General features: G+C 44.9%; 1 protein-coding gene across 1 annotated transcript; it reads left to right on the top strand.

Moving 5' to 3' along the window:
- Positions 1-373: 373 nt before the first annotated feature.
- Positions 374-24,363, top strand: NFE2L3 (nuclear factor, erythroid 2 like 3). The gene is made up of 4 exons (XM_032483829.1): positions 374-1,310; positions 16,988-17,155; positions 21,872-21,955; positions 22,730-24,363. Exons 1-4 carry the CDS (start codon positions 735-737, stop codon positions 23,993-23,995), a joined length of 2,094 nt encoding a protein of 697 aa, XP_032339720.1. The 5' UTR covers positions 374-734; the 3' UTR covers positions 23,996-24,363.
- Positions 24,364-25,245: the final 882 nt, after the last annotated feature.

Genomic DNA, 25,245 nt, shown 5'->3' with positions numbered 1-25,245 from the left:
AGAGAACTGAGGCACAGATAAATAACTTATCCAAGGTCACACAACTGGTAGTGGCGCTGGGATCTGTACCCAGAAGAATGACATCTGAACCCACTGTGCCAGCCTTGTGTTCCCACGTGGGTAGTAGCCCTTTGCCTGCTGCGCAGTGCCTCGACTTTTCCCCCAGTCTACACATCCTGTCCCTTCCCACCCATTTTCACCGCTGACCCCGTACTCCTACCCCGCGCGTTCAGCCACGACCGTCCAGCCCACGGACACAGGGTTGGGGGCTACTCCGAGCCCAGAACAACTTGTGCTCCCAGAAAGCTTTGCGTTCCCCTGAATAAAGAGCCTTTGAGCCGGAGAGCCCCGCCCCGCGCGCGCCCCTCCCACGGGCGCGGGCCCGGGGCGTCCGTGGGCGTGTCCCCGGCGGCGGCGCCCGCGGCCCGGGGCGGGGCCTGGCTGCAGCTTGCGTGTCCGCCAGGCTTCTGGGCGGGCGGGCTCTGCAGGCAGGTGGCTGGCTCCTCCTCCTCCTCTGCCAAGCTACAGGCACCGCGCCGGCTGCGGTGGGAGCGCCTTTGTGCCCAGCTCCGGGGGTTCGCGACGGCGGCTCCACGCCCGGCCCCATTGTTTTGCTGCTCTTCCTCTTCCGCGCAGGTGCCGGCGGCGCGCGGGTCCCGCACGTGCCAAAGCGGCAGCCGGAGCGAAGGGACCCACGGGCGCCGGCAGGGGCGACCCGGGGCGCTCGGCGGGGGATGAAGTACCTGAAGCCCTGGTGGTCGGACGGCGGCGGCCTCCTGCACCTCACCATCTTGCTGAGCTTGGCGGAGCTCCGCGTGGACCTGGACCTGGACCTCTACCTACTGCTCCCGCCGCGCACCCTGCCGGGAGATGAGCTGCTGCTCCCAGGCGGCCCGACGAGCCCCGCCTACGCGCTCAGCCCCTTCCCGGCCTCGGGAGGGTGGGGTAGAGCCGACCAGCTGCACCCCAAGGGTCGGGAGCTGGACCCCGCTGCACCGCCCGAGGGCCAGCTGCTCCGAGAGGTGCGTGCGCTGGGGGTCCCCTTCATCCCCTGCACCCGAGTGGATGCGTGGCTGGTGCACAGCGTGGCGGCCGGGGACGCCGACGGGGCCCACGCGCTGCTCGGCGCCGCCGCCGCCTCGTCGTCGGGAGGAGTCGGCGCCGGCGTGGACGGGGGTAGCCAGGCTGCGCCGGGGGGCAGCGGGGACCCCCGAGCAGATCCGAGTAGCCCCTTGGCCGCCGGGGAGGAGGAGAAGGCACCAGCGGAACCTACGGCTCAAGTGTCGGACGCCGGCAGACACGCGACCGAGGTAACAGGAGAGCGGGACGCGAGCCGGGTGCTGAGGGAGCTGGCCGGGAGCCCTGGAGGGTGGTGAGGGACCGGGGGAGGGGCACACCCTTAGCCCCCGAGGCGGGTTGTGGGTTCGAGGACAACTCTGCGCCTCTCCGTTTTGTGAATCCAAACGAAGGCTATTAGTGCTATCACTGTGGCTTTTAGGCTTTTGAGAACGAAGTGGGTGAAATCCGTTTGGTTGTAGAGAACATCCTTTTCCGCGTTTGACGGTGATCACGGGTGGGGAAGGGAGACAGGATGCTGGAAATTTTCTTGCTCACTGTTTTCGTTCAGTACCTAGCGTGCACTGAGATGTCTTTTTCTGGAACTGGAAGAGGACTTGGTCTCCGGGAGGATGCACGTTTCTCTTCAGAATCATGCTCCCGTCCTCAGGTGGAGGCCCCCGTCTGGATTTTAACCCATTACAGTTCGCTTTTGATGCTTCCCTGGATTAAGGGGCCGTGGTCAGTGCCTACTCTGAGGCCAGCAGACAGACGGTGCCGCTGTTAGCTAACAGGTCCCCCCCCCCCCCGAACTTGTGTGACCCCTTATTAGCGTAAAGAAAACTGGTACCTTGGCAGTCACCTAGTGACTGACAAGTTCCCTTTGGTTTGTAGGTTCAGCGTAACTTCCTTTTAAAACAAAGTTCATCAAGATCTGTTGACTTAAGTACCTGGTGCTTCCAGTAGTGGGTTGGAGTCTGAAGAAATGGCAGAGCAGTTTCCACAAAATCACCTTATCCAAAGTTCCTTCAAAGGGACTTTTAAAATTCTCTCTTGGCCCAAACCCTAGTGTTCACAATCGGTATCGATCAACACGAGTTCCTTGGACGTTGTTTTTGTGGAGTGCAATCTTATGCAAAATGGAAACTGGGGCCAGACAGGTTTGTTTGCTGCTCTTCAGAATCGCCCTGTTTGTGTAGGCAGTTGCCAGACGAGCTTCTCCACCCTCTCCTGGAGGGGTCATTGTGCCGAGGTGCTGGGTGATTCAGTGTTATGCAGATCTGATCCCTTCCTCTTCCTGGGGCTGGAACTAATGGTGTGGGGGTTGATGAGAGTCTTGGTGGGCTCTTGGCTGTTCAGACGGTGGAACGTTCTTCCCAGTCACTTGTTGGGTCTCCACCTGTGGGGTGGTCTCACCTGAATCCCCTGCCCCAGCAGGAGTGGTGCGTGCTGCCCTGCCTTTCCTGATCTGTGACATAGGGGCGTGAAACCCAATGCTGGATGCTCTCCCAGATGGCACCCTGCCCCCCTCACAGCTGAACGCCAGCCGGCTTGCAAAGTATTCGGGGACCTGGAGGGAGGCGAGGCTGCTCGCTTTTCAAGGACTTCCCTCCCCCCTCCTAGCATCACCTGATTGATACCTATTTAGACAGGCAAGCCTACCTTGAGGGAAACTCTTGAGGACCTAGGCCCAGCCAGATCTTGGATGCCCTGAACCCAGATTTCCTAGGGGGAGAGGGTGAAGTTCACCCAGGCCATTCTTCTGGCATAGCCTTCCCTGGCTGGCATGTGTGGACCTGCCTTACCGTGGTGGCTGTTAGGATCACCTGGTTTTGTTCGCTCTGGTGGTGATCAGTTGTTGAGCACTTTTAACAGTTTTCACAGCTAGTTCATTGTTACTGGTAACATCTTTTACATCAACCTTTGGAGGTGCACAGGCCAGGCATCCTTATACCCCATTTGTACTTAAGGATACTAGAGCGAGGTTAGGGGGCTTGGCTAAAGCAACACAGTTAATTAGTTCCAGGAGTGGGCTAGAACACGAGCTTCATGACTCCCAGGCTGGCATGTTAAGCACCTACACCGTCCTCAGGTTTTCTCTGCAAGCAGGCAGCTGGAATGGGGCAATGCCTTACCCCCGACTTCTGACCCCAGGACAACTGCTGTGCAATGCTGGATTGATTTTTAAAAGTGGATTGTACCATCAATAATGCCAAAGTTACAATGTGAAACGTGACTCTGGAGAAAATGGGCTGAAAGAAAGAACACTGATTTTTGCAATCAGCAAACCCAGGTTTGCGCCCTTGTATAGACAACTTTAATCACTCCAAGTCTCGGTGTCTCTCATCTGTCAAGTGGGAGAGGAATGCTTACCTCAGGGGTGTTGTGCCATTTAAGTGGGAAGAAGCACGCGTGAACTACTAGCCCAGTGCCTGGGATGTAATTGTTGTCCTCTTCTTCCTCCATCCTCAACCCAGCCTCCTTAACCTGTCTGCACACACTGTATTCTCTTTTGTCTTGTTTGTCTATGTCTGGCTTGGTTGGTTGGTTGTTATGGGGTGGGGGGTGCTGGAGCCAGACTGCCTGGTTTGGGACCCGTGGCTCTACCCTCATAGTAGCTCTGTGACCTTGGGCCATTTCTTAACCTATCTGGGCTTCATTCTCACCTGCACAAAAGGGGATAATAAAGGTGCCTACCACGCGCGGGGGGGGGGTTGTTATGAGAATTAAACAGTTCATTCCCCAGAATAGGCGCAGCACTGTGCCTGTACTGTCTGAAATGCTTGACAACAGTTAGCTACTGTTAACTTCGAGGAGAGGGCTGTGCCCCGTAGGAGCATCACAGGTTTGTTTTGGTTTGTTTTGAAATAGATAATTCTGGTGGCTTACAATTGAGTTGCAGGAGATTCTGGTTTTATAGTATAACTTTCCACAACTTGTGTACATGTGCCAAAATATTTTGGAGTAGGGGATTTTCCAAGTAGTCAAAAGTACTGCTTTGGTTTCACTTCTTAGTGGAGCTAATCATTAGCTGAAAACGGTATGTGGAATTCCCCAGGGCAGACACACTTCCCTTCATAACCACCGCCATTCACTCACACCCCGTGAAGCACATGGTCTTCAGAGTCACGCATGGGTTAAACAAAGAGATGGATGGTCTTTTGCAGAATTGAATGTGTGAGCATATTTGAAGATGGGGCGTCTGCTTACAGCCAGCATCAGTATTTCAGAGAGCTTTTGCCACTTAAAAACTGAGAGGGCTGGTGGTCATCTTGATGTGGTTTTATGCCCTGGGATGGGTGAGGGGTCCAGCAGGACCTCTGATTTACTGCCCATTGGGTTGGGTTTCTCTAAGCCACAAGAGGAATCCGATACATTTGCTTCTAAGAGTAAAGGGAAAAAAAAAAGGTCCTTGATTGTTAAAGTGAAAGTTGGTTTTTGTTTCAAAAGCAGAGATGGCCCCTGGTGCCTGGGCAGGTGGGGAGAGGTGAAATTTCAAACACTTGCCTGTTTTCAGCTCATAGCTCTGACGCAGCAGTAGCCTTACACGTCATTACGTAGGTTGCAGCACAACAGGGTTTCACAGTAGGCTCTTCCTTCTGCTCACTAAGGATGCAGTGAAGATGCGCCTACGGTCTTCTTAGGGGAAAGGATGGCACAGGTCACCGTGTTAGTGTCCTAGCGCTGCCACAGCAAAATATCACAAAGTGGGTGACTAAAATCACAGAAATTTCTGGTTTCACAGTTCTGGAGGCAAAAAGTTGGAGACAAGGTCTCAGCAGGGATCCTTCTGAGGGCTGTGAGGGAGAATCTGATCCAGGCCTTGCTCTTAGCTTCTAACAGTTGGCTGGCAATCTTTACGGCACCACCCCAACCTCTGCCCCCTTCTTCACGTGGCATTGTCCCCGCGCGCATGTCTGTATCCAAATTCCCCTCTTTGTAAGGACATCAGGGATTAGGGACCCACCCTACTCAACTAATTATCTCCACAATGACCCAATTTCCAAATAAGGTCACATTCTGGGGTACTGGGGTTATGACTTCAACATAAGAATTTCGACGGGCTGGGTTCAATCCGTTATACAGTCACTATCTCTCTTTACCTGGCAACTCTCAGGGTGTCCAGCCTGCTTACCCGTAGGTGCCGATTATTGAAAACGAAGTCAGCGGTTCCTAGCAGCAGTGGGTTTGTGGGGAGGGTCACCTGCAGCAGGACTGGGTGTAAGTTCATAAGCACATCTGGGGTTTTTGCTGGCTTGGTATGCCATAGCCCTAAGGAACCTTATTGTAAACTCCTTCCAGTTGGCCCTTCTCACGTGGTAAGTTAGAGGTACCACCTCTGCGGTGTACGAGTCTCCTCTTCGCTCCCCCTACTTCTCAGCTCAGCCCAGTCCCGCACTGGCAGGGAGACTCGGGCAGGCTGGTCTAGCGGTCGGGACGCAGCCCTGGAGTCCGACAGCTGGGGTAGCTGGAGGCCTTGGCTCAGCGCTGACGGGGTTGTGTGACCTCTCTGTGTCTTGGCTCCCTTAGCTGTAAAATGGGATGGTAAGAGCACCTTAGGGGGAGTTGTTGGGATTGAAAGAGACCATGCAAGTTCAGCAGCTTGTACTTGGTGAGCCCTCAGTAATGTTAGCTGCTGCTGTGCGTTCCGCTGGGGCTCTAATGCCCCTTCCCAGGTACACCTGTGCATTCTGTTGCCGGGTGCAGGTTTCCAGAGCACACCTTGGTTCTTTCCATTTTCATTTGGGGAGCCTCCAGGAGCTCCTCATTACCCACCAATTGGATATTTTATTATTCAAGGCTCCCCATTTGGCCAAGTGACCCAGCTCCCCAACTGCCCGGGCTGAGCTCATCTCACTCCTCCACCTGTAGCCTACTTTCCTGCTCTCCCTCCCTTCCTTTCCCTGGATGGCCCCATGCTTTCCTGCCTTTCCCTTTGTTACCTTTGCCCAGAATGCTTCCTTTCATTCCTCCTTAGTCTTTTGCTGTTAAATTCTCAGACTCATCTCACCTGTCACTGCATCTACAAGCATTTCCTGTTCTTTCCTTAGAGTCCAGTTGCACTTTGTAACACTTCTTCTGTGGGACTTGGCATCCTCTACCTCGAACCACAGTGTCTTGAGTGTGAAAACTGGGTCTTTGCTTTAACCTGCAAGTGGCACTCCGGGACGGGATCAGGAGCAGAGGCCAGTTCAGCCAGCGACTATTGAGTGCTCTGCGTCCATCCTCCACGTTGGCTCTGCAGAACTTCCAGGATGCTTTGAGCTTGAATGTGTCTTGGGTCTTTCAAGGCCAGAGTCCCAGTTAGAAAGTAGGTCAGGTCTGAAATCCTGTTGGGTCAGCTGACCACTTAATGCCAATTTGAGTGGATCGGGGCAGTGGAAAGCAGACTTTCAGGTTGGCATTATAATTAATCATGTGGTGAAACTTAGGATTGCCTAAAGTTATATAGCAAGTTAGCGACCTTGCCCAGAATAGAACGGGTCACTGTTCTTAAGTGCCAAGTAAACCATACCTACTCCCCACTACAAAACTTCAGACATCACAACAAGCTTCTCCCATTTGCGGTAGCCTTTCTTTATGAATAGTTTATTCTCAAAATCTAGTTGTTAAGGATCCACGTCAATGTTCAGACACACTTCTGGATAGTGGATGCAGGTTGAGGCTCAGGTACACACCTGGGTTGTTTTGGTTAAGTTGCAGGTGGTGGCTGGCGGAATACGGGCAGTGACATAGAGGCATGGCCTTGTGAGATTGGGTGGCCCTGGGTTCCCCAGAGAGCAGAGCCAGGGTGACATACATATACTTAAGAGATTTACTTCACGGAATTGGCTGGCATGATCGCGGAGGCTGGCACGTCCGAACTCTGGGGTAGCTGGAAACCACCAGCAGGAGCCTGTGCTGCAGGCTTCGGGCAGAGCTTCTTCCTCAGGGAGATCTGTTTTACTCTTAAAGGTTTTCAACTGGTTGGATAAGGCCCACCCAGATCATCAAAGATAGTCTCTTTTATTCCAAGTTACCTGGCTGGTTGTGGCTGTTAGCCATATCTACAAAATGCCTTCACAGCAACACCTAGGTGAGTGTCTGATTGGACTCTGGGTGCTGCAGAATAAAACAGCACCGCACCGTCCCCGCTTTCACTCCATCTCTTCCTAGGCAACCTCACTGAGCTGCAGGACCCAAATTGTACAAGGAGGATATTAACCTGGGGGACGCATCTCCCGGAAACCCCTGTGCTCTCCAGGAAGTAACCAAAGACTGCTAGGTCATGAAGAGCTGTTAGGTGAAGGAGGCCGAACCCTGAAGGCTCATCTGAAGGAAGGGCTTCTTCACCTTTCTAGAGAGCTGAGTTTCTCCAAAGGTGATCTAGTGACTGCGTCAGTTACCCCGTTAAATGCAGATTTCAGGGCCCGCCCCAGCCTGGCTGGATCAGAGCCTCTCAGGTGGGGCCTGGGGATCTGCAGGTTCCTGGGCCTCCTCCCCCAGGGCCTCTGGGTACCCAGCAGATGCCCAGCAGCGTCTGAGTGGAGTGGGTCTGGCTGAAAGCCTGCCCTTCCATGAATGTGAGGCCCAGACTAGCTCCTGCACTGGGCCCCAGTTACCTGCTGGGACAGGAGGGCCTGGGCTCGTGCCCTTGCCCCGGTTTCCCAGATGTTTTAAGGTTAAAGTCAGATCTCTCTAGCTCCTTGCTGGGGCTATGGGGAACTAGCTTGCCAAGAAAACTAATAATGAATGCAGAACTAACTTGCAAATAAGTGCAGTTTAAAACTTCTGCTTAAGTTCTAGAGCAGGCAAAGCTAAGGTAAAAATATGAGAACAGGAGAGAACTTTCTGGGAAGGCAGAAATGCTTGGTATCACAGTTGAGGTGCGAGTTAAACGGGTGCCTTCCTCTGTCAGAACTGTCCAGGGGAGGTTTGTGCATCTTTGGCCGGTGTAAATCCTACCTAAAAACCGAAAGAACTGAGTAGTGGGGGCGGTGGTGTTAGTGATAGAAGAATGTTGTTAACTGTTCAAACTGGGGGATGGGTACATGGAGGGTTTACTATATTCTGTTTTCTGTTTATTTTATGTGTTTGAAATTTTCCATTATAAAGAAAATACAAAAACACCATGCATTTTTAGGGCCAGAGGGCCTATCCTGCCTGCTGGATAATCTAGCATTAAGTAAATGAATCATAAATGAATCTCCACTGCCCCCACCCCTCCCTAGTCCTTAGCCTGCAGCAAGGAGTGACTTGCCTGAGAAGTAGCTCCTTTTCAAATCAGAGGTTGCGGGTTGGAGTTCATGGCCTTGTGTCCTAGGTGTTGAGGCTCCTGTTGGGTAACCCTGGTTGTTTCTATCCCCAACTTCTCCTGGTGGGCAGTCACATGAAACAGTAACTTAGTTTCAGCCACTTGGAGAATGCCTGACAACATTTTTAACTGCCTCCCTGCCTCCTCCAGGAGCCTTCAGAAGTGAGTTTAGTCTGTATCGCATGTTATTGTGGAAGATTTCCAGCACACATTACAGGTGGAGAGAATGGAGACTGGGTGGCGGAGCCCCGTCCCTGTCACCAGTGCGGGGCCAGTCTTGTCTCACCTGCCCCTGCCCTTCCCCTTCCCCCTGTTGTTTGGAAACACATCTCAGACATCATTTCTTGCGATTCTTGTGCCAGCTCTTTGCAGGGACTCATAGCAAAGAGAGAAGCCTGGCTTTGTTCGTCTCTTACTCTTTCCCACTCTCTCATCAACTCAGAAAACCTCCTGTAAATATTTTGGTGTATATCCTTAAAATATAAGGACTCTTCTAAACATTACCACCACCATTAGCACACCTACAAAAAACCAACAAAAATTCTAAAAATTCCCCCAACCATCCCATGGCTAGTTTTTCTGCGGTTGGTTTGTCGGACTCACAATCCAAATAAGATCCATGCCGTGGGTTGTAGCTAGCTGTTCTGTGTGACAATGCGGTGATGTTCAGACAGTCAGGAACCTGCTTTACTCCTCTGGGGTGAGCACGTTCCGCCCGTGCACTTCTCACCTGGGTGAAGCAAGCAGGAGCTAGCGTGGGTGGTGATGGCGCACTCGCCTGCCTGCAGGAAGCAGGACTCACCCTAGTGGCTTCACTGAATGACGTCTCACAGGACCAGACAGAGGTGTTGGGGCACCCAGCGACCACCAGAACTGGTTGGAAGGTGGAGCCCAGGGTAGGAGGAGAAATGCATTGGTCTCTTCTTTACCCACCCCCCAGGCCCACCTCCAGTCTCCTGCTCCAGCCTTCCCACTGGTGAACCCCAGTGGGAGCCCCAGAGTTTACAGAGGTCAGCTTCTGGGGAACACACAGGGGCCTGGAGGGGCAAACAAGAACCAGTACAATGTCCAAAAGCTGCCTCTGAAGTAAAAACGCCTACAACCAAATCCTGGTTCTGTCACTTACTAGCTGTGTGACTTAAAGCAAGTTGCTTGACCTCTCTGTGCCTCAGTTTCCTAGTTTCCTCCTTCACAAGAAGCAATAACAAGAGTACCTACCTTATAGGGATGCTGAGCAACTTAAGTGAGATTGTGTATGTGCCTGGTCCACAGCAAGTGCTCAATAAAGGAGAGCTATAATTACTATAAACTGATGCTAAAAACCACCCAGGCCAAACAGGACACAGTCTCTCTTTATCTGGCTCCTTGTTTCTCTCTAGCCCTGATGACTCCAGTTTGCCTCCAGCCTAGAGACAGGCCTCAGAATTCTTTGGCCTTCACTCCTCTCCCTCTGATGTCATCCTTCTCGTAGGTTGTTCTTTGTCTTTGAAGGTTCATCCAACGCGAAAGGTCAAAGCAGATCTCAGTCCTTCCTCCCTCAGGTGACTAAATGAAAGGCCCAGCTAAGCCCTCTGGGACGGTTCACAAAGGGTTTCTTCAGGGTCAGAGTCTCCATCGTACTTTTCAGGTCCTAATACAGGATAGGAAGTACAGACTCAGAGATCATGTTGCCAGTTACCAGGAACTTCAGAGACTTAGCAAGGAGAAGAGAAAAGCCTAGCTTTGCCTCTTTCTTCCCCTTCCCTTCACTGTCTCAGAAAACCTTCCTGCAAGGCAAGGCCTGTTCCTCACATTGGTAGCAGAGGTGAGTTAACAGCTGGAGGACAGGTGTCAGAAGTTTACAGCCCCCAGTAGGAATGAAAAGACCCAAATAATTGTAATTTGACATAGAATAGAATAAATACCATAGAAGAAAACCTAGAAGCCTTGGAATTTCAGAGACAGAAGAACCAAGTTTTAGCCAAGGGGCCCAAACTGAGAAGGTTCTGGACCTATGCAGAGGATGAGGGGGGTCGGCCCCCAGCAGACAGGGCTGTGGTGGGAAGGGCCTGCTTTTCTAGTAGGTGCCGGCTCCGTACAAGTCACAGGGTGTGAAGATGTGATTAAATGCCCCTGCTCACAAGTTTACGATGGCTTCCTATGGTGAATGTGGAAACTTTCTTCTTCTTCTTTTTTTTTTTTTTTTTGAGTCCTAGACCTATTAGAATGAAAATAGCCTACCTACACACAAATAAAAAGTAACTTAATGATAGGTTTAACTTACCCATTCTTTAAGAGCATGGACCATAAATCAACAGTACATGCACAACAGGACTTGTAAAACACGTGTACTGTTTCAGCTCCATGTCACTGGGCTGAGGAAAACAGGAAAGAAGAGAGCAAAGAGATCATAATTACTGGTTACTGGGGCTGGGGTCGCTGTCTCTTGACATTCTGATTAATGGGTTGTCAGCAGTTTGTCATTCATTGCGACTCTTCAGAACCAAAAGCAGTAGAAAGGAGTAGTGATTAATGTCCGCATAACATCTTAAAATGTATAAAGTACTTTTTCTCAACTAATTCCTTAAAATGCGAATTCAAAGTATTATCCTTTCATTTCACAGATGAGGAAACTGAGGGTCATAGTGGTCCAGGGTCACATAGCCCATAGGAGTAGAATGGGCCTTCCTTACTCTGCTGTTTGGACCTGAGCCCCTCCAGACAGAAGCCTTTTTTTAGGGCCCTGCAGACTGTGCAAATGTGGTACAAGTGCAATCGGCCTTTTTCACTTTCTAAGTAGAAATAAGATAATAAGACCCTCCACCCCGCCCTGCCTTGAGATCCTGGTGTCTCCCCGGCTCCACCAAGATAGAACGGCTGACTGTTACAGGTTGGGTCCTCTGGGAAGGGGACTCTGAGCCTGAGTTCGGCAGGCAGGATGTTTATAAGGGAGTACCTTTGGGATCTATAGCTGTGGAAGAGAGGACAAGAAAGCAGGGCTGGACAAGCAGAGGTGAGGCTGAGAAGCAGGCTGACGAAACCAGGAGCTCTGGGGCTGCAGCGGTGCGTCACTGCTGGCCCACAGTGGGCCGCGGGGGCCAAGCCTTGATGCCCGCCCTGCTCAGTCCCGGGATGTGGGTGCCCTGGAGAGGGTGTGACCCTAGTCAAGGCAGCTCTCAGTAGAGGAGGCCTTCTGAAAAAGCCCGGCGGGAGACTGTCTGCCGGCAGGTCCCTAGCAGCCACTACAGTCCCTCCTCGAGGTGTGTCTGGATTGCACAGCTCCGTGTGCCTTACACTCACCTGGGGAGTTCTCGTTCATCACTTACTATGACGTGCTTCTGCTAGTTTTATAGTGAGCTGTCAATAAATTTTGTTAGAATGAATTTTTTTAAAAAGGACTAAATAAAAAAAACCTCACTGAATACCTAAGGCTGGATGAATTCAAGTCTCTCTCTCCCCAGGGCAGTGGCACTTGGTCAGCACTTTTCATCCTGCCACCAAGAGTCTATAGAGAGTCACGTGGTCTCCTTCCCCTGTGGCCTCGTGGATAGGGTGACCATTTGGGACAGTCTTGGTTTATGCCTGTTGTCCAGTTTAATTGTTCATCACACTCTCTTACTGTCTCAGAAATGGACTGGTTTGGGTAGTAAATTATACAGTCACTTATTCACAGACCCTCGGAGTGTCGGGACTGGAAAGGGGCCTCTCCAGGAACCAGGCATTCAACACCAAGGTGACTTGCCCCAGGTCTCACGTCTGCCTCCTCTGCCCCCAACCCCTCTCTTTCTTTCTCTCTCTTGCTGAAGAGAAAGAAGAAGTACCTGTAGGCAGCAAAGAAAGCTCAAATTCCTATTCTGACCATGACTTTCCATCTTTGGGGGTACTCAGGCATTCTCTCACTGTCTAGATCCTGTCCCCCACCCCAGTCTAAAGCTCTGCCACTACTATCTTCATTGTCACCATGAGTTTCACAGGTACATTGGATTTCAGCTGCTAATAAGCTGCATCTTTAGCCTTTTAGTTAGAAAAATATTTTTTAAAGAAACAGAATAGGTGGGATGTGAGGAAATGAATATGCTGAAATACCACTGGTGACAATGTATATTAGATCAGCCTTTTTGGAGGGCTGTTTGGCATACCTCATGAAAGAAGGTGAAAACATTGTCAGAATGATTTCTTTATAAAAAAAAGTCGAACTCCTGGTTACAGGCAGAATTCAAGGGGAATTCTTTCCAACTTTCCAATAAGTAATTCTGATGTTATCTAAAGCTTCTCAATTCTTTTTTTCAAAACCAGCATGACAATTATACTAAGACCTAAAAAAAAAAAAATCAAACCCAGGAATCACTCTTATGTATATTCCTGCCGAGTATTAAATAAAATGTTAGTGAGGCATACAAAAATACAAAAATATAGATGTCTGAAGCATTTTTTAAATGGTTGTATTAGTTATCCATTGCTGCATAATAAATTGCCCCCAAAATTCAGTGATTTAATACCACATTTATCATCCCACAGTATCTGTGGGTCAGAAATTCTGGAGTGGCTTAGCTAGGGGGTTCTTGTTCTCAATTTCAAGAGGTTGTAATCAAGATGGCAGTTGGGTTGCATTCATCCAAAGGCTTGACTGGGGCTGGAGGATTCACTTCCAATGTGGATCACTCACATGGCCGTTGGCAGGAGGCCTCAGTTCTTTGCCAAAGTAGGCCTCCCCACGGAAAGCTTGAATGTTCTTGCAACATGAGTGCTGCTTTCAGCAAAACAAGTGATGAGAGAGAGAGAGAGAGAGAGAGAGAGAGAGAGAGAGAGAGCAAGGAGGAAGCCACAATGCTGAGCCATGGCTTCCACCTTATTCCTTTTGTTAAAAGCAATTCACTAAGTCCAGCCCCGACTCAAGGGGAGAGGAATTAAGCTTTACTTCTTGAAGAAAAGAGTGTGAAATAGTTTGTGGATATTTTTTAATCATCTTAATGCTCAATATCCATTTCTACTTTTAAAAATAGCCTTCACAAAATAAGGATGGATCTTCCCACAACCAAATCCTCAGATATATTCTTGCATCCACTTTCTACTCCTTATCTCGAAATAAAGGCTTTATTTTCCTTCTTTCAAACTCAGAGGCAGGAGGGTATAGCTCAAGTGGTAAAGCACATGCTTCACATCACAAGGCCCAGGGTTCAATCCCCCAGTGCCACTGTTATAAAAATAAATAAATCTAATTACTTCCAACTCCCTTTCCTCCCAAAACCCACTAAAAACTAAAAACAGAAACAAAAAAAATCCAAAAAATCTTAGAAACTCAGTCCTGGCACCTGTACTTTGGAGTCTATCTGTAGCCTCTGAATGTTATCCTTTCTCCTTACCTTACAATCATTCCTTACTATACAAATCATTACCTTACAAACATACTCTAGTGTCCCATCTTCAAGACAAAGTACTGCTCTAACCCATTTCTCAACTCATTTCAAAGCCACAGTTCTTGAAATGATTGTACACTGTTTCCAATTTGTCATCTCCCATTTACTCTTCAACACAGTATCATTTGGCTTTTACCCTAAGTTGATTTTTCCAAGGCCACCAACAGCTTTCTTTCTGCCAAATCCAGTGGATACTTTTCTGTCCTTATCTTTTGCAACCTCCAAGCAGCATTCAACACAGTCAACCACTCCATTCTTGAAATAGTGTTGGGTTCCAAGACATTCATTGCTAACCACACCTGATTGATGTTAATGAGGTGACTTTTGGAAAGCCCCCTAAGGATAGGGACTGGTTGCCAGGGGAACCAACCACTTGATGAGAGAGGGTTGAACTTTAAACCCCACCTCCAAGACCTCTGGGGAAGCTAGAGCAACTGGAGATTGAGCTCAGTAACTAATGGCCATGATTTAATCAATCATGCCTATGTAGTGAAGCTTCCATGCAAAACCAGAAGGACAGGCTTGGAGATCTTCCAGGTTGAGGAACACGTGGAGGTGCTGGAAGAGTGGTGCACCCACCCAGAGTGGGTGTGGAGTCTTCGTGCCCCTTCCCAGGTACCTTGCTCTTAGGTGTCCGGTTGTTTCTGAGTTGTACCCTTTTGTAATAAAATGATAATCTAGTAAGTAAAATGTTTTCCTGAGATCTGTGAGCCACTCTTGCAAATTAATCAAACCCAGGGAGGAGGGGTCACAGGGACCTTCAATTTATAGGCACTTGGGAAGCACAGTGACAGCCTGGACTTGCACTTGGCCTCTGAAGGGTCGGGGCAGTCTTTGAGACTGGGCCTTGAACCTGTGTGGGATCTGACGCTGTCTCTGGTAGTGTCAGAATTGAGTTAGACTGTAGGACACCCAGCTAGTGTCATGGAATTGCTTGGTGTGTGGAAAACCCACACGTCTTGTGTCAGAAATGAAGTAGTGTTGTAGTAGACTATTGAGAATAGAGGAGACACAGAGTGTTTTCCTTTACATCAGGTATCACCATTATTAGTGAATAGTATTCTGGAAGCGTGATCAAAGCAATTAGACAGGACAGTGAAATAAGAAATGTACATGTTGGGAAGGAAGAGGTGAAAATAATTAGTAAAGCAATTGGTATGTCTGTACACTTTGGGGAGGAAATACAGATAAACAGAAAATGGAAGAATCATTTTTCTGGGTTAACCTTTTGCTGTTGCCTTGGCCAAAGTAATTTTGCTATGTAGGGATTTTTAGGGTAACTTGTTAGTTAGATATAATTTCAAACTTAAAAAAAATTGCAAGAATAGTATATATGCTTTACTCAGATGTACCTGTTCTTCACATGTTGCCCATTTGAGTCAACCTATTTATATCTCTATATACATACAATTTTTGTTCTGAAACATTTAAGAATGAATTGAAGTCGTTGTGTCCCTTGATACCCAAATACTTTAGTTTATGGTATTTCCTAAGAATTTTTTTTCTATAACCAAAATCAATATCAGGAAATTTAACTTAAGTCTGACTATGACTGTCCATATTCAGATTTTTATCTATTGCCCAAGTAATGTCCTATATAACTACCTTTCCTCCTGGGTCCACATCTAACCCAGAGAGAGTGCTTGGCATGCCTGAGGCTGAGTGTTGGGGCATTGCCATGTTTTTCTATAGTGAAGATGAAGAATCAGCAAAGAATAAAAAGAAAAGGCACTTAGATGCCAGGTGAAAAACCTGTTTCCAGGAGGAGGGAGTAACAAAGTGAAATGTCGCTGATGGGTCAAGAAATTTGAGGATGGAGAACGGTAGTCTTGGGAGACTATGATGAGCTGTTTCAGTTGAGTGGTGGAGACATGTCCTCACTGGAATAGGTTCAAGAGAGAATGCACTGAGTCCGAATGACTATTTAGAGGATTTTGCTCTAAAAGGAAGCAGAAAAATAGTATGGGATCTAAAGAGTAATGTGGGACAAAGGGAAGGATTTTTAAAGATGGAAGTGTTACTGTATGTTAGTAGGCTGATTGTAGTCAACCAACAGACGGGAAGCAATTGTTGATGCAGAAAAGAGGGAAGGGTAGCAGGAGCAATGTCCTTGAGCACACAAATGGAGAAGTTGAGGGAAGACCACCGACATCCACAGTGTCAAGAGGGAGGCTGAGTTTGTCATTGTTTGGTACAGCGAACAGAGAAGCAGGTAAAACCAAGTTGGCCACCAGCACATCAGCTTCCTTTTTCTGCTCTTGCTTTGCCTCCTTACTTCTGGCATCTGTGGATTTCCGTTTCTTTCACCTTCACTTTAAAAAGGTTAACATTTCTGTGGTTTAGAGTGGGGGACAGTGGTGCTGTCCTTAAGTTAGTCCAGTGTGTTTTGTTGTTAGATGGGAGAATTTAAAAATAAATCCTTTGAAAGAATGAGAGGCCTTGATGTTGTGTTAGAGGGGAAAAAAATTATACAGAAGGCTTTTAATATTATAATTCAAAGTATCAGAATATATAGTATATGCTAAATAGTAACTATTTGAATGTTTAGAATTCTCTAGCCTTTTAATTATTTAAGTCGCCTCAAAGTAAAGGTGGAAGGAGGACTCATCTGGGTAAATAAGCATAGTTGAGAATATCAATGGAGATGTTATTTTAAGCCTTATTGTTAACTTAATTTTTTCAAAATAAAAATGTATTTACCTTTTTTTCTGATTGTAAAAGAAATGCGTATTTGTTGTAAAATATTCAAAGAGTACAGAAATGTATAAGTGACGTCAACTCTTTTTACCCACTCTGCCCCAACCCATCCCACCTTTCAGGAAGAACCACAATTAATACTTTGTAATAATACTTTCCAGATTTTTCTATGTATGTTTGATCAGCGTTTACTTCTAACGTAGCTATTTGATCTATTTTCCGACAGAAAACTAAATAAAAACTGCCTGCTGGCAACATTGATTTTCAAATCTAACCAAATTTGCAAATATTTTAAATTTAGGGGCTTTAAATGCTATATAAATATAAATTATCCAGATTAGAACAGCTTGTCTATTAGGACACAAGAATGACCTTTGCTTCAGAATTAAATATTTCTTTGATACTGAAATAATGAACTGCCAGTCTTAGCTTTTGACTGGTGGGTTTTAATGATCACTGAACAGTAAGTACAAAGCAGTTTTAAAGATTTGACTTACTTGATGAAATATGGATTTCTACTTAGCACATTTTGGTACTTTTACAGGAGAATGAGGTCCTAAGGGCTGTGGATCACAGTTTCCAGCATGAGGAAAATGAGCAAAGAGCATCAACCCAGAAGGAGAGACAACTACAGCAGATTAATCAAGGTGAAAATAAAATAGCAGATAAACCTGCCTGGGAGTTAGAAAAGACCACTGAATCTAGCCAGGAGGTAAGCATGTTGGAATATTCTAGCAGTACCATTTTGGCTGTAAAGTAGATTTTTTATGGCTTTTGACAATCTGTGTTGAGAATGAATTTTGTATTTAAATGTGTCTGACTGTAAGTAAATCTGACATATGAAAATACATGTATTTTTTAAATTGTGGATGTGATTGTTTGGTTTAAAAAGGAATCAGCTCATAGTTAGTTCTCTCTGGTTAAACTCACACCCATCCAGGAACTTGGTAGCAGGTTTTATTGGTTGCAAGGGATAGAGATGGATGGCTGGCATCCTGAACCCAGTAATCCTCAACCAGTCACTTGCTGAAGCAGCCAAGTTGGATAGGCCTGGGAAAGTAAGCCAGAGGACCCTGCAGGCGAATCACCCTCAGTACCAGCGGGGGCTCGGGCTCCAGTTGGCCATGCTGAGTGAGCATCCAGGAGCCCACTTTGTACCTCTGGCCAGGCCCAGTGGGACAGCCTCATTGGCTCCTCTGTCTAATCACACTCATCAGCAGTCAAAGGCGTATAGAAAGACGAACTCCAGGAACCAGGCTGAAGGGAGGGATTCTCCCTGCAGCTTGTGCTTCCTCCCTTTCAGCTGGGATACAATCTGCAGTTCTGCTGAGGTTGTAGCCCACAACCCTGGCAAACAAATGCTCTAGATGTTCCAGACTGTTAACCAGTTGGCCCTTCCCCTGGAAGGTGTCACTTGCAAGTCTTGCCCCAGTGGTTCTCCCAGCCTTGACTTGCCCCAAGTAGTGTTTGGGGGCTGTGCCTTGAACACCTGTGGATGGAGAGTACCATGCCTCGGTCCTTCTCAGCCCATCATCACTGTAGCCTTGACTATGTAGCATCACACTGAATATTAATTGACAGAGTGAAGTCAGAACAACTTTGCTCCTTTTGCCCACCCACCACTCTCCCGCCCCCTCCAGCTTGTTCTGACCTTCCTATCAGTTTGACTTCGGCATAAACATCAGTTTGGACAAAACCTTCCAGAGACATATTAATCACTCAAAGCCTGGCGCTGGTACCTTGGTTCGTAATTATCGGGTTCAGCTCATTTTGTAGCTCCATTTTTATGGCTTGTCTTTATCAGTCTTTAGTTAGCATTTACACTACATCTTTATGTATTGCAAATTACTCATTCCTTATAGGAGCTTCTATCAATACACGTAACATGAGATGTTACTTAGTAGGTGCTCTTACAGCTTGATGAAATAAAGCACAGGTGACCATAGTGAACCACTGGCATATTTCTATTCTTTTGGGTGACAACTTGAATACCTAGGATGACTGAAATAATTTGATTAACAGTGACTTCTTTCTAGCCCCACTGCAAGCCTGGACTTAGACTGCAGGCTGTTAATGATTAAATGCACAGTATGGTTAACTTTAAGGCCTGAAGATATTTCCTTCTCACTCAAGAAAGTTGAGTTTATACATTGTTTCATCTTCTTAAAAGGTGTGATAAAATTAAATGTATCCACCATATTCTTTGAATACTCCTGGTGATCTCTGTTCAAAATGCAATGAATTCTTGACCCAAAATAGAACTGTATTTGTATTTTATGTGAAGATTTAGGAAGGAGGATGACTGTAAACAGAATGCTGTCCACAGATAAGGCACAGGGCCATGAGATTCTGAAAGAGAAGTGAATGAGTGGATTTTCTTTGTAACACAGGTGAAGGCAGGTTTAAGGGATAGGGAGGGCCTCCAGGGACTAGCAGCTACATAAAGCCAACATCACCATCAGGGCAGAGGAACCTGTGGAGAAATACTGTTCAGTGAAAGCTGGAATAGATGAGAGGTCTCTAAGGGACTCTGTCACACCTTCCACTCTCCCATCTCTTGCCTCTGTCTCCTGTGGAACCAGCCAGAGGGCAACATTGGTAGGGGTTGGCCTATCAGCCCTCCATTTCCAGGGGAACTGAATAAGCGGGAGCAGGTAAGATGGTTTAATGAAACATCTTTGACTGCTGAAGGATCAGTCCATAATTCATTTTCAGTAGAATGATCTTCATACCCATACTTCTATGTTCTAAATATTAAGGCTTTCTTTTCTGCAAATGTTATCTACCTACCATTAAGGATTGTTTTTGCAGGAATGCAGATTTATGTTGTTATCCATTCTCAGACGCTTGTGACCATCAGGCAACTTTTTTGGTCAGTGGTTGGCCAGGACTAATGAATCAAGTTTCTGAAATTTCTTAACAAACTAGGAATCATCTAAAATAATCCAAATGGTAAAGAAGTTCGCTACCACTAAAAATGCATCATATACCACTTAAAGAAAAACAAACCAATTCACCCATCAGGTAAAGAAAAATAAGAAATCTTATACACCAGTTTACCTTAAATAAGTCCTATAGTATCCATAAAAATAGACACAGAAAGCCTTGTGTACTATGGGCCTTGAAAACATAGTTTCATAGAACCCAGGGTATTTTGCTGAAAAAGAAACCAAGTATTTGTACCCACATACACAAAAATCAGTCCAACTTGTCTGGATTTTCTTCAAAAGAGGAAACCCTAAAGTAAAGTAAAAGTTGGGATGGGAGTTTTATACACAGCAGATGAGTCAGTAATGTGAACTTGCTAACATGCAAAAACACCCCTTTGCCACATCAGGTATAGACATCCTGGATAAGATGTAATGGGTATTATCTTCAAATGCATAACAGAACTCAAAAGCAAGAAACAGAACTCCTACAGATACAAAAAACAAAGAGGGAACTCAAATCCAGAATTTTAAGATGACCAGGCATCAAAGCTAAAGAGCCTTCAAGAAGAACTACAGATGTCATGACAGAGATTGGGGTTGAGTAGATGAGAAATGAGGTTTCAAGCCATGCCCACAGATACCTGAATTCCCTGCGTAAAGCTCAGAATGTTTAAGGGCTCTTTTAACTAATAACTAACTAATAGGAGACAGAGCAAGGAAGCTGTCATCCACCTTTTAGAAATCGAAATGCCAGATTGTGTGAATTCAGACTACCGTCACCATCAGGAATCCTGAGTCAAGAAAGGAAGTTCTAGAAAATGATATAAAAACTGGTCCTTGGCACTATGGGAAACAGTACAGAGGAGGTTCCTTAAAAAACTAAAAATAGAGTTACCATATGATCCAGCAGTCCCACTCCTGGATGATTTATCCAGAGAAAACTAATTCAAAAAGATACATGCACCCCGGTGTTCACAGCAGCACTATTTACAATAGTCAAGACATGGAAGCAACCTAAATGTCCATTGACTGATGAATGGATAAAGTCGTGGTATAGATACACAACAGAATACTACTCAGCCATTAAAAATAATGAAATGAAATGCCATTTGTAGCAACATGGATGGGCCTGGAGATTTGAAGTAAGCCAGAGAAAGAAAAATACCATAGGATATCATATGTGAAATCTTAAAAAATGGTACAAATGAACTTATAAACAACAAGGTCCTACTGTATAGCATAGGGAGCTATATTCATTATCTTATAATAACCTATAATGGAAAAGAATCTTAAGAAATACATATATAAAAAACTGAATCACTTTGCTGTACATCAGAAACTAAAACATTGGAAATCAACCATACTTCAATATAAAAAATATATATTAAAAAAAAAAACTGGTCCTTGAAGAGAAAAATACATTAACGGTCTTAGTTGGTAACCTTTGGTATAAGTCCTTGGCATTACTATAGAAACAAATCCCAATAGAGATAAGCTCACCTTTAAATATGAAAAGAAAGAAGTAATAGAATAAGAAAAGTGATTTCTAATAGGAGTTCCAGGAGAGACTGGGAAATATAAAGAAGCAGTATTCAAAGAGTTTATGGCAAGTATTTCCAAAATTAAAATGATCTTATGGTTCAGATTAAAGGAATACAGAGTCTCAAACAGTAAATAAAAAATTAAGTCCCAGACATATCAAAGTGAAATGGCAGGGCAACAAAAACTAGGAAAAAATTGAGGAAACAACAGGTTTATACTGTATGGCACAGGAAGGGAACTAAGGTCAGTATCTTGTAAGTTGTGAAAGAATATGAAAATGAATATATGTTCCTGTGACTGAAGTATTGTGCTGTATACCAGAAACTGACATTGTAAACTGACTATACTTCAATTTAAAAAAAACAAAACTACCTGAGGAAAAAGATTAGCTATAAAGTGACAGAGCAGTAGCAAGCATCAATAGTTAATAAATGCCATAAGCCAAAGTGCTGAGGGAAAATATTAAGCCTGACAATCACGAGAAAAACTATCACTTAAGCATGAAGGCAAAATTAATTCCAGGCTACAAAAACAAGAGCTACCAAAGGAAATATTTCAACAAGAAACTAAATCCTGAAGGCAGGAGATGAAGTAATGAGTAAATAAGTGGGTAAAACTTTGGTAATTATAAATATGTATTGGACTGTAGAATTACAACATCCTGTTAATAATTTGGAAGGTCGGGTGGGGAGGGGAAAAATAAGGTGGACTAAGAATACTAGTGAAACAATATATGGAAGATGGTTAGGGCAGGAATGGAGGAGCCTGGAGTTGAAGGTTCTAAAAAAAAGGATATTAAAATACTAAAAAAAAGAATAGAATGTAAAAATTCCAAAATAGAGATAAAAATCCGGCATGGAAATAAGACCTAGTTATCCTCTCAAAATTAAGCCTAAAAGTCCCAGGCAACTACTTCAGTCTTTTAAATGAATGGTGTACTTTGTGTTTTTCTACAGAGACATCAAAATGGAACAGACACATCTTTATCTCTGGAAGACTTATTTCAGTTGCTCTCATCACAGCCTGAAAATCCACTGGAGGTAACTGGAACCTTGGCTTTTATCCTTCCAGGAAAATATCTGCACTGGCTCCTTTGTGAACAAATACAACCCATTTACCTGGAATACATAGCAGCTTAAATACTTAGGTGATAGTATCTAGTGCATTATTTAAGCAGACTTAGGATTACTTTTTATAGAACTCTTCAACTTTGGAGAAATAGCCAAGTATGTACACTGTTCCTCCTTCTGAATTATCACAAAGGTAGAATCAATTTCATAAAATCCATATTGAATCCAAATGGCAGTAAATATTTGACAAAGAAAGGCACACCTTTGTTTTTCTGGCAGCACTTGGGTCTTGATTATATATTATGCTGGTCCAATTTGCTTTAAAAAGCTCCTCTCCCCACCCCCCAAAACTGTTTCACTATAGCCGTTGTTGTATCTGATAATCCACCAGGTGGATTTAGATTGCCAATAGCTAGGATTAAGAGTTGCCTCTTATAAGTTACAGTAAGATTATATGAGAATTATTTGAGACCGGCTTTTATACTAACCTCATCAATTTTTCTAATTTTCCATTATGTTCAAAAAACAAATCTTTCCCCCAATACAACATATTTCTCATTTGGGTTCACATCATGTATTTACCCACATTACTTAACCAGGGAATGTTATTCATAGCCAACAGCATACCCTTATTTGTATAGAGGAATTGACAAAAGAGGAACAAAAAAGTATTGTATTAGGTACTAGAACTGCTATTGAAATAGTTATATGTATTTACAGCACTTTTTTCCTTTCCTTTTTCAGGGCATCTCACTAGGAGATACTCCTCCTCTTGCAGCAAGTATCAATGATGGCATGAATTCTTCCACACATTACAATGTAAATTGTAGCCAGGCTATAAGTCAGGATGTGAATCTCCATGAGGCCATGTTGCTGGGTCCTGACAATACATTTAGAAGAGACCCAATAGCAAGGACTTCACAGCCACAAGAACCATTTCTGCAGTTAAATTCTATTACCAATCCTGAACAGACCCTTCCTGGAACAAATCTAACAGGATTTCTTCCACTTTTTGACAACCAGATGAGGAATCTAACGAGCCAAGACCTTCTATATGACCTTGATATAAACATATTTGATGAGATAAATTTAACGTCTTTGGCCACAGAAGGAGGTTTTGATCCAATGTTAGTTTCTCAGCTTTTTGAAGAACCAGATTCTGATTCTGGGCTTTCCTTAAACTCAAGCTACAATAGCACCTCTGTCGCCAAGTCTAATTCGTCTCTCTCTCTGTGTGAGGGTGCAATAGGTTATAGCACTAACCCTGAAGACCTGGAATCTCTTCCCCGCCACGACTTGGAAGGAGCTGTAGGCGGCTACTACCCAGAGTCCAGTAAGCTTTGTCACGTGGGTCATAGGAGCAATACTAATTTTCACGCGGACCTTGCATTTCAACACGTACTGCATAACCACACTTACCACTCAAGTGCACTAGAATCCACTTCTGAACCCCTTTCGTGGCCTGGGGAGTCACAGAAAATGAGTAGGTACCTCAATGACACAGGCAGAAACTTAAGCCGTGATGAACGGCATGCTAAAGCTCTGCGTATCCCTTTTACTGTAGATGAAATTGTCCGCATGCCTGTAGATTCTTTCAACAGCATGCTAAGCAGGCACTATCTGACAGATATGCAAGTGTCTCTCATCCGTGATATTAGACGAAGAGGGAAAAATAAAGTTGCTGCTCAAAACTGCCGTAAGCGCAAACTGGACGTAATTTTGAATCTGGAAGATGATGTATGTAACTTGCAAGCAAAGAAGGAAACCCTTAATAGAGAGCGGGTCCAGTGTCACAAAGCTATAAACATGATGAAACAGAAACTGCACGAACTTTATCATGATGTTTTTAGCAGGTTAAGAGATGATGAAGGTAGGCCAGTCAATCCAAATCAGTATGCTCTTCAGTGCAGCCATGATGGAAGTGTTTTGATTGTACCCAAAGAATTGGTGACCTCAGGCCACAAAAAGGAAAACCAAAAGGGAAAAAGAAAAAGTGAGCGAAGAAATTGAAGACGGATCCTCTGATATGCAGCAGCGACGTTCAGAAACTGATAATGGATCCAAACCACTTAAATCTGCTTCAAAGTTTAGCTCAAGTGTTCCAAGTATCCTTCAAATACTGCTACTTGAACCATGGTTTCAATCAAGGCTATTATTTTGAAACTTACATGGACAAGTTTAGGACTTAAATATCAAACTTGGGGGAAGCCGTAACTTTTCATGAAGTCCTCTTAATACTATGTACAAAAAGGGTGACACGAGAACTTGTCACTTTGGTATCCATTGTTTTAGTAAGATAGTCATTGCAAAGAGCAAATACTGGGTGTAATTATTTCAAAACATTTTTTTTCAGTTCTTATGACTTAAAATCCAAAGTAGCCCCTAACATTTTCATTTAGTTAGCACTGAAGTACAGTGACTTTTGAAAAGCTTATTTTAATTTTTATGAATACTTAACTTATATAACTTTGTGGAAATAAATTTTATATTTCAATTTATAAAGCACTAACTTTTTCCTTTCATACACAAATCCTAAGCAAATTTACTTTGGATATTTATCCTTCAAAATAACCACAATTCAGGAATACAAGTGAATACCTAGCAAATAGGGCAGCATAGGGTTTAATTTTTTTAATTACACAAATTGATCAGCCAAACAAGTCAATATAGTAATACCAACACAGAATAACATGAAAACCCTAAGTGGTGAAACTCTACACCAAGGTGCCAAAAACAGCTTTAAACTATTCGTGCATTAGACATTAATGCCTGGGGACAAAAAGCCTCCCTCCTGTAACTAGAGCTACCTGCACATAGGGAAACTGAGTTCCCTGGCAGTAAAGCCAGCCTGGAGGGATGGCCCCACATCTGGAAGATCGACAGCTCACACACACAAAACGCAAACTTGCTCAAACGTGGAAACACACAAAAGCCCAAGCTAACATTAAGAAAAGTCTGCCCATCAATAATCTAACCAAAATAAATAAATAAATAAATAAATAAACCAAAATACGGATTAATAGGCAAAGATAGCCTTTTGATAAAAAGATCAGAGTTTGAAAATGAACTAGTCCTAGAAATGGCATTTGAAATGAAAACTCAAGGATATTAACAGTAAACAGGAAAGTTAATTTTCTGAAGATAACTTTTTAGTCTAATTTTAGAACTAAAAGAATCAAGGTTGTCAGATGTAGTACCACAAATCGAAATATTCTTTTGCTCCAGAAACACAGCATATGTATCTTTATCATTTTAAATTG

The sequence above is a fragment of the Camelus ferus genome, chromosome 7, assembly GCF_009834535.1.
Source record: "Camelus ferus isolate YT-003-E chromosome 7, BCGSAC_Cfer_1.0, whole genome shotgun sequence".
Lineage (NCBI taxonomy): Eukaryota > Metazoa > Chordata > Mammalia > Artiodactyla > Camelidae > Camelus > Camelus ferus.
The sequence above is the reverse complement of the archived record's forward strand: the minus strand, read 5'-3'. Positions and strand labels throughout refer to the sequence as shown.